The sequence below is a fragment of the Cydia splendana genome, unplaced genomic scaffold (genome assembly GCF_910591565.1).
Source record: "Cydia splendana unplaced genomic scaffold, ilCydSple1.2 scaffold_42_ctg1, whole genome shotgun sequence".
In the NCBI taxonomy this organism is placed as follows: domain Eukaryota; kingdom Metazoa; phylum Arthropoda; class Insecta; order Lepidoptera; family Tortricidae; genus Cydia; species Cydia splendana.
The window spans coordinates 7,496-17,530 of record NW_026946887.1 but is presented as its reverse complement, the minus strand read 5'-3'; the positions used below and the strand labels follow the sequence as shown (position 1 = coordinate 17,530).

The 10,035-nt window shown below is 41.4% G+C and overlaps 1 protein-coding gene across 1 annotated transcript; it reads right to left on the bottom strand.

The window, feature by feature from the left end:
• Positions 1-7,908: 7,908 nt before the first annotated feature.
• On the bottom strand, positions 7,909-8,868 carry LOC134805558 (uncharacterized). Its single transcript, XM_063778834.1, has one exon. The coding sequence runs from the start codon at positions 8,866-8,868 to the stop codon at positions 7,909-7,911; it is 960 nt and encodes a 319-aa protein (XP_063634904.1).
• Positions 8,869-10,035: the final 1,167 nt, after the last annotated feature.

Below are 10,035 nucleotides of genomic sequence, written 5' to 3'. Positions count from 1 at the left end.
CGATGAGACTAAAAGAGCTCCTATAGCCATCATCATAAAAAGAAGAGGGGTATAAATGGCACACGGCGTCGTCCCGTTGGACGACAAGCGTCGTTGCGTGAGACGACATAGCGTAGTCCCGTGAGATGACATGACATCGTCCTGTGGGACATCAAGCGTCGTCCTGTGAAACGATAAGGCGTCATCGTGTGATACGACAGACATCACGATGAGTTACGTCATCATGTGAGAAGACATTGCGCCATCCTGTGGTATCGTCGTGAGAGGATATTGCGTCCCATATGACTAAATTGCGTTGTTCCACAAGACTACATTTTGTCGTATCGTGAGACATTAATGCGTCGCCCTATGATACGATATCGCATCGTCCTCTGAAATGACACTGAAATGATGTTGTCTTGTTAAACAAAAACCGTTGTCTCATGCTCATGGCCTACCATTAATACGGTAGCGGACGTCTTATTGGTCGCTTTATCGTTCGATGTCTGCACGGTCGGACTCGCATTTAAGATCTGCATGGTCATGAACCAATGTGCGACCCAGTTAGTGGGCGTCATCATCATTGTAGCCGACCAAATGGTGTGTCACCTTTTAGAACGACGAGCAGCAGAATTTATATTTAGGTGTCCGTGCCTTCGCTTGAACCACATTATGAGATAACACCCTTGTAACTCAGCCCTAATCAAGCGAATTCATCAACTAGTAGCGCCATCTATCGCGCTACCCAAGTAGTAATGTCACCCGGTTGCCAGCGCGCGGCTGCTTTCTCTTCAGTACGCTTTTGTAACTCAGCCGAGCAACACGTTTACAAAGCAAGTTTAAAAAGATCAAGAAATTTAAATCGTAAAAACATTTTGAAAACCTCCGACTTCGTGACATTCCGCTCGGTGCCCATGGCCCAGCGACGAGACGCAGTGACCTTCCTACAGGCACCGTCACAAAAAGTACACGGGTACTTACGCCTCATGGCCTCGTCCTGTGGGACAACAAGCGTCGTCCCGTGAGACGACATGGCGTCGTCCCGTGAGACGACATGGCGTCGTCCCGTGAGACGATATGGCGTCGTCCCGTGGGACGACATGGCGTCGTCCCGTGAGACGACATGGCGTCGTCCCGTGAGACGACATGGCGTCGTCCCGTGAGACGACATGGCGTCGTCCCGTGAGACGACATGGCGTCGTCCCGTCAGACGACAAGCGTCGTCCCGGGAAATGACATGGCGTCGTCCCATGAGACGACATGGCATCGACCCGTGAGACGACGAGGCGTCGTCCCGTGAGAGGACAAGGCGTCGTCCCGTGACACGACATGGCGTCGTCCTGTGGTATCGTCCTGACAATGGTATTGTCCTGACAGACGACATGGCAGCGTCTTGTAAGACGACGAGCATCGTCTCGTTAAAAGACCTTGTGACATTCCGCTCAGTGCCCGTGGCCCAGCGATGAGACTAAGTGAGCTCTAGCCATCACCATAAATAGAATACCTACGGGTATAAATGGCACACGGCGTCGTCCCGTTGGACGACAAGCGTCGTTGCGTGAGACGACATAGCGTAGTCCCGTGACATCGTCCTGTGGGACATCAGGCGTCGTCCTGTAAAACGATAAGGCGTCATCCTGTGATACGACAGGCATCGCGATGAGTTACGTCCTCATGTGAGAAGACATTGCGCCATCCTGTGGTATCGTCCCGTGAGAGGATATTGCGTCCCATAGGACTACATTGCATTGTTCCATAAGACTACATTTTGTCGTATCGTGAGACATTAATGCGTCGTCCTATGAGACGATATCGCATCGTCCTATGAATCGTCCATTGAAATGACGTTGTCTTGTTATACAAAAACCGTTGTCTCATGGTCTACCATTAATACGGTAGCGGACGTCTTATTGGTCGCTTTATCGATCGATGTCTGCACGGTGGGCCTCGCATTTAAGATCTGCATGGTCATGAACAATGCACGACTTAGTTAGTGGCGTCATCATCAATGTAGCCGACCAAATGGTGTGTCACCTTTTAAACCGACGAGCAGCAGAATTTCTATTAGAGGGTTTGGCGCGAAATTGATAACGAAATGCAGTTACAGTAATTGTCTCAACCTGCCAGGAAAAAGGAAGGTTTCCGTCTTGGTCGTGTACAAATGTTGGTCTGGGTCGATAACAAACAATTCTCGTGAGATACCAAACAAACCAAAAATATACATTCTGAGGATCATAAACTGTATGACTAACCGGCCATGAAAAATAGCAGTTAAGAAACTGTGAAAAGGGAAAAGTACGAAGTGAAAAACCTTGTGTTATACTTTGCCCAACTAGATCCTATACCAAAAAGAGAGAGGGGGAGGCAAGAAAATTGACGTTAGCCTTAAAGAAGGAAAGAAAACTAAAACTCTCTCTTCTGAATAGGAATACCAATTCATTTACGGCTCTGTCATAGGCTAACAAGAGATATCTCTTTATTGCGGCTCTAAGCCTGAAAAGAATAGAGTTTATGATACTCATATATATTAGTGAAAAATCATCGCACTAAATCCCTCTTTTGAATGATGAATGACTAGTCAGGTTGATAGTATCTTTGGGAATACTGAAGCATCTCCTGTATACTCTCTAAATATTGACCATTAGCTAAAAAATTGCGGCCTGTTACAAAGAGAAATCTTTTACTTACTTTAAATCGTCTACTATGTAGCTGTGAAACAGAGACCACTAAACTAAGAGTAACACGTAGAAAACAGCAAGTACCTTCCATCGCATTCCGTCCAATAGACCGAACTGACAAAGGCATTTATAATGTAATTAGTGCTCTATTCACATCAGTCAGGTAGAAACTTGTGAAATTAGGTTCAAAATTCAAGTAACAAGCTCCACTTCGGAAGATTATCTAAGCAGTGGGTTGTCAATCGACCTGCCGTTGGTATAACAATCATACATCATAAAACGTTGACCATAAACGTTACATAGTTCAATTTCAAAGGAAATGAACTCTTACTGGTAATATAGCTATCGGAAACAGACGGTATTTGTAGGAGGTGCTTTCACAGAATGTCTAAAAGGACCAACTAGTAAAATATTAAATTAGTATGGTAATCCGCATAGTTACTCATGATTGTTCAATAGGTGAAACATCGGTTTCTTTAGTGGTAAATGTTATGCCTATGTAGAAGATGAAGCGCCCCTTCAAGTTATGTAAATAAATAAAGAATTTATGAAAAGATTTTTCGGTAGTTTAGTTAGAGTGGAGTTACTGATTCTGTTTCGAAAAATCGCGAATTGAATTAGAGGTGAAGCCGCCTAAGAGAACTAAGGTGTCGAACCAATAGCCACGGTCCACGGCTTTACATCTAAACGATGATTGTTTAATTTCTCCAAATATACAAATTAAAATGAAGTCACTTCAGAAACTTTGAAACCATGTGGACTGCGGGGCAAGCCAACGTACATACAAACGTACAAAGTACGTAAACGTACACACATGCGTAATATGTAGAAAATATTTGCAGGCAGTCACCGATAGCAGATACCGGATTCTGAAAGAACACGGATCAGAAATATGCTTCTTTCGATTTCCAGATGAGAGGTTTCCTTTGCAGATAAGGAAGTACTCACGTGATTTTATAAAAGAACAACAACATACAGTGGTTCAGGAAAAAATGCAAGATCTAAGTGAAATATGATCCCAGTAGTGACTCATGACTACAAATATGCTCGCCGGTTAAATAGAGCCTGCAATTTACTCTGAAAATCAACACTAGTTCTGCTGTCATTGCCGGATCTAAGTACAATAAGCTTAGCTGAAAGGTAGTAGCCCAGGGTTTACAGAATACTGTTGTAACAGGTCTCGTAGGGCATGTAATTGGAAACGTCATCGTCAATGCAATCAATTAGAGTTCCAGGTGTAGTACCCTACAAAATCATCGTGTCTTGGTTATAGGGCAGATGCGCTGCTAATCGAATTACAGCATTAGTTGTGAAGACAACTACAATTCATATATTTATATATTCATGATAATATGCTTATATCATTAAATACAGTAAATATGAGATGTCAGTAGACATATATCAACGTTACGTCAGGCGTAGCTCACTCCGCGATTTCGTCGCGTCGCTACAAGTACATGCGGCCCACACCAATTTTGGTACCTAGCACTAATAGTTACCGCGCACCGCTATGGAACGGACGCGTGCTCGCGCTTGCGCCACCTTGCGGTCATAATCTTTTTTTTTTTTTTTTTTTTTTTTTTTTAAATAAATAATAATAAATAAATCTTTATTGTTCAAAAAACACATACATGCTATATATGAAGTTGGAGCCCTGGAGACTGCGTTAGTTTACACTGTGTTGCAGCCCCAGTGGTTGCCCGTATTACATAATCAGCTAAAATTTGAAAGAACAATTTGACTTAAATTGTAACATAAGAAGTATGGACAATAAACTCTTTTATATAATATCTAGTTTAGGTACAAACAATAACAATATAGCGGGAAAGGCTATTCAAAAACTTGCATGCATTGGTGTGTGTGTGTGTGTGTGTGTGTGTGTGTGTGTGTGTGTGTGTGTGTGTGTGTGTGTGTGTGTGTGAGAGTGTGTTAAGTGTGAGTGTGTATGTGTGCGCGTGCGTGTGTACTAATCTAACACCCAAATAATCCCTGGCTTAATAGTTTCTCAGTCTCATCATAATTCATATTACACAACCATGTCCAAATTGTCTTTTTAAAAGCATGATTAGATAATGTTTTTATAGTTTTAAGTTCTATTTTTATTTTATTATACATTAAGGGGGCGCTATAATTGATATTACGTCTGGCAAATTTAGTTTTGCATTTCGGAAGAGGACAGCGCTCAATACGCTTGTGGCATATCGATAACGTTGGGACTACTTTGTGGTGATATCTTTTTAGACATTGCATGATATACAATTTACGAACTGTGGGAACCATAGCCATGTTATATAATTCGGTAGTGGGATAGCGGAAAGGTAGGTATAGCATGACCTTTAAAAGAGCTCGCTGGGCTCTTTCTGCCTCAATCATATGAGTCTTAGCAGCAGCACCCCAAGAGCAAATACAGTAGCTCACTATGCATTCACCTAGTGCTTTATATGTTTTAATTAACAGTTGCTTGCTTGCCACGCTTCTTAAGTTTCTGAAAGCATATATAAGTTTCCGAACTCTAGAAGCAACAACAGTAATGTGATGATTCCATTTGAGATGCGCATCGATCTGTACTCCTAGGTATTTGAGGTGATCAGTACGTTTCAATAGTGCACAGTTGCAGTCCACGGAGATATTTCTGTTGCATGGGTAAGTGTGTATAGTCACTTTAAAATCTTTCCCAGGTTTAGTGGCTGCTGTTTTACTAAAACAAATGTAATTTGTTTTGGTTATATTGAGTGAGAGCAAAGAATCTTCCAACCAAGAGGTGACTAGTCTAAGGCCATTTTCTGCAAGCGCACGTACTCCGCCCCAACTCTTATCATGGAATAATAACACTGTGTCGTCTGCAAACATGAGGGTTTCGCAACCAGCTATTTTATTTTTGCAAAGGCCATTAACGTAAATAAGAAAAAGAGTTGGAGCTAGGGTACTGCCCTGTGGGACGCCGTACTCAATAGGAATCCATTCACTATTGATTCTGTTGATGCATGTACATTGCATTCTCCCTGTCAGATAATCTGTGAAAAAATCAAGTGCAAGGCCCCTTATGCCAATATTCTCTAATCGAGCTAATAGAATTGGGATTGATACAGTATCAAAAGCCTTTTGTAAATCGAGAAACACCCCCAGGCATTTTTTCCCGTTATCTAAATGTTCCGTAATAGAGTTTGTAAGATGGAGTACGGCATCTTCAGTCGAGGTTTTTGCTCGAAACCCATACTGGTTGCTGCCTAGAAGGGAGTTTCTCTCCAAAAAGCTCTTGAGACGTTTATTCACCAGTTTCTCAATTATTTTAGATATTGTAGATATCAACGCTATGGGTCTGTAATTAGTAGGAAGACTTTTGCTCCCACTCTTGAATACTGGTGTAACTTTGGCTCGCTTGAATAGATCTGGGAATACTCCCGTCGAAAAGCAAAGATTGCATAGATAAGTTATTGGTTCCAGTAGAGACAGCCTACATAGTTTGAGCATATCTGAGGTAATTCCATCCTCACCAGGAGCACTCCCAGACTTTAGTGTTAGTATAGTAGCAGAAATTTCCGCACCATCTGCAGGATACAGAAAAAACGAGTTGGAGTTTGCGGAACTAACATCTGAACTTTTAGATGCCAGTTGCGTGTCTGTCGTGTTGAGGTTATTAAGCGTAGCGTCAGCAAGTGTTTTACCGATTGATGTGAAATATCTATTAACTTTGTTTAAGGACTCTGTTACATTTTTTTCTATTTCTAATAATTCTTCAGCTTGATTTCTATTTGTGCTTAGATTACATACATCTTTGATAACTTTCCAGGTATTTTTTATATCTCCTTCATATTTTTGTAGTTGAGACTCGTAATATTCTTTTTTTAAAGATTTTATTAACTTGTTACATACATTCCTATATTTATAGTATTGGTTTTTTAATCTGGAATCGTCAGGTGCTCGAGTGAAGTTACGCTGCAATTTATTTCTTTTACGTATAGATCGAACTACACTTTCAGTAATCCACGGCTTCAGTGGTTTCCTCCTTTTTGGTATGATTTGTGCACAGGAGTTTACATCAATAGCTGATTTTATTCTGTTTACTAATAATTCAGCGGCCAGGTTAGCATTAGTCATGTTGTAGTACTGTGTCCATTTTTCAAGAGCAAGTGTTTCACTAATAGCTTTATAATTATATTTAATTTTACGGTAAGATCTAGAAGCATTGGTGCAAGCTCCGTTGGAAACGGTTAGTAAAACAGGGCAGTGATCGGTAAGGTGATCAAATATATATGTGGACCAAGTATTATTACTCTTTACCATGAAATGGTCAATACAAGAGTTAGGACCCGCTGTTGGCTTATCAACCCCCTGTAAGAGACCATAATACAGCATTAGTGTAAGGTAGTTTGCACCTTGGCTCGCAATCTGTCCTGATAAAATATTTATGTTTATATCCCCCACAAATATAACGTTTGGTGTATGTATATTATGCAAGATTGAGTCGAGGGAGTTCAGGTATGCATCTGGATTGCTGTAGCAAGGTGGTCGATAGGAACAGATTAATGTGTAGGCTTTATTAACCTCTACTACCAAGCAGTTACCATCATTAACCGCGGGTTCTTGTGAATGTGCACTATGTTTGCTGTGCACATAGACTACGACGCCATCGTTTTTATTAAGATGAATTTTACTGTAGTAAAGGTTGTAATCTGTAATATTGGGTGGCGCACGTGAGTCGTTAGTCCAGCATTCAGTGAGGACCAAAACGTCAATCGCAATATCAAAACACGACACAAACACCAGAAATTTATCTAAATTACAGTTTAAACTACGTATATTTACTGTTAACACTGTAAAATTACCAAACCTGTCAAATTGTGAATAATCTGCAGGCTCCCACAGTTTGTAACAGTTAGGACTGCCGTGTTTATCTAAATCATCATGTAAATTATTTAATGTAGTTTGACTATCGAATGTTATAACTGGGTAGAGCCGGAGCAAAATCCTTGATCAGTATAGGAATTTTAGGAGTTACTGCTTTCGGGTTTGAGTAACAGTGTAAGACTGTGAGATATGTGGGGTGCAGGTATGTTTTTGTAGATTGATTGCGCGAGGTGTAGATATGTGTAATTTGAATATTTCTGTGATTAGGTGGTGTAAATTGCCATTTTGTAGCCTGTTTGGGTAAATATCTTAACCTATATATATATTTTGTATCCTTAAATAATAATACTAATATGTAATTATAATTAGTTTTAACACTTACAATATAAGTAACAGTTCCTAGTCATTTAGTAGCATTTTTGACTGCAGCGAAGTCGGTTTCAGCTGTTATTCGATGCGCGGGTGAGCCTTCATCGCGCCGCAGGTAGACCACTCCGCGCGCGGTCCAGCAGAAGCGGAAATGGTTTTCTGCGGCGAAGTCTCTTGCTTGACGAAACAGCTTCCTTGATTTAAAAGTGAGGGACTCCGAGATGAAAATGCGATTCTCCTGTTCGTTTATATTCGCGAGCTTGGTATTAAGTTGCTTAGTGGGGTGTTGTTTATTAAAATTCTTGTAGGCAGACATAATACATTCTTTTTTACTGGATGTTGTAAACTCTACCATTATAGGTTTATTGCCTTCAGTTTTGGTGTTTATTCTGTGCAGGTCTTTTATATCTGCCACGTCGATATTCGCGCCGATTGTGGAACAAATTTTTTGTACTGTGGTGTGCAGGTCCGTTTTCGATTCACTCGGAGTACACTTCGGCACATTACGAATTTCGATTTCATTCGATCGAGATTTTTTTTCCTGTTGCTCTAACCTGTTTTCGAGTGATGCAATATATTTTTGTGTCTCATTGCGTTCTGTTTTCAATTTATCGAGCTCCTCACGCATGTCGTCGTATTTATTACTCAGGAAATCGATTGACTTGGATATTTCAGCATATTGCTCCCGAATGCCGTCAACTGATTTTTGAATGGATGTCAATTTGTTGTCCTGTTTTTCTGAAAATTCTGTAAACATTTTCTTCATGTCTGCCATAAACGAGCTCATTGCACTGGCTTCTTCGCTGACGTATTTGCGTTTGTTTCTCGTTATAATATTGTCTAGCGCTGAGTCCGAACCTGTGTGCTGCAGATATGACGTCGTGAGCGGCGGCAGGAGCTCCGCGCCGGCCCCACACAAGGCAGGTACATCTGCGTTCTCGGTTAAGGGATCCTTCCCAGTCGGAGTGTTTTGCGGAGTGCGTTTAAGTGCCATATTACCTAGCATGACTCGTAGCGCTGGTAGGTCTCTTCCGTTGGTCGCCTACGGCGTAGCACCTTTCGTAGCACGTAGCAGCGGATGGTCGGCAGTGGTCGGGCGCAGCCGGAATGCCGCGGCCGGCTGGCAGGTGCGAGTAAGAGGCAAATTATGGGGTACCTCTCTTTCCGTCGAGGTGTGGTGCGGGGCTGCGGCCGTGAGCACGCGATGTCAAGAATAATATTTCAAGTGCAACCGAAAGTGTGTATTATTGTAATGATGCAAGACTGATATTAACTTTTGAATTTTAATTATTTTAAGAAATAAATTGTGTACGCGTCTGTTCTTAACGGAGTCTGGGACGGAAGGGGAAGGGGAATCTGTCGTAATAGTACATACTATTATTTATTCTATGGTTACGTCAAGGTAGTGACATGAATATAATATGTCGCAGAAAGGCCTAGATCATCAATTAATTGTTTATTTGTGGGCATCATGATGCCTAATTAACCCTAGGGATCCCTCAAGATCATCAAATGATACACAACTTGATTGCACGAAAGCCGATAAACAACATACAACGTCCTTGTATTGCTAAATTTCTAATCAAAAGTACCTACAAATTAATAATAATAATAATTCAGCCTATATACGTCCCACTACTGGGCACAGGCCTCTTCTCACTCGCGAGAGGGCTTGGGCTATAGTCCCCACGCTGGCCTAATGCGGATTGGGGCTTCAAAGTACAAATTAAATAATCAAATTAATATTTGGTAATGAACGCGTCTACACGTGTTAAGGTTCGACAGGAATTGTGCCACAGCATCACCCGCGCGCGCCGGTGCTGGCAGCACTTGAGATTAGATGACATCATGAGACACCCGTGGTTTGTGCCACTGCAATGGTATAATGCCAAGAACTTACTGGTTCAGACCAATATACAAATAATAATAATGTTTTAATTTGTCTGGGTGTTACGAAAGTTCCGCAATTGGTTTGAAAAGGTTGCACTACAATTTAAAGTAGATAGGTCCACCTCCACTACTCTTACTCAAAGATTATTTCATCGTCAGTCAAGAGGTTTTACACTCTTATTAGAAGATCGTATGTATACGAAAGCATTAAATACTCACAAATCGTGCTAAGTCTAACAATAAAGCACAATCCATTACCAGCGCGCGAACC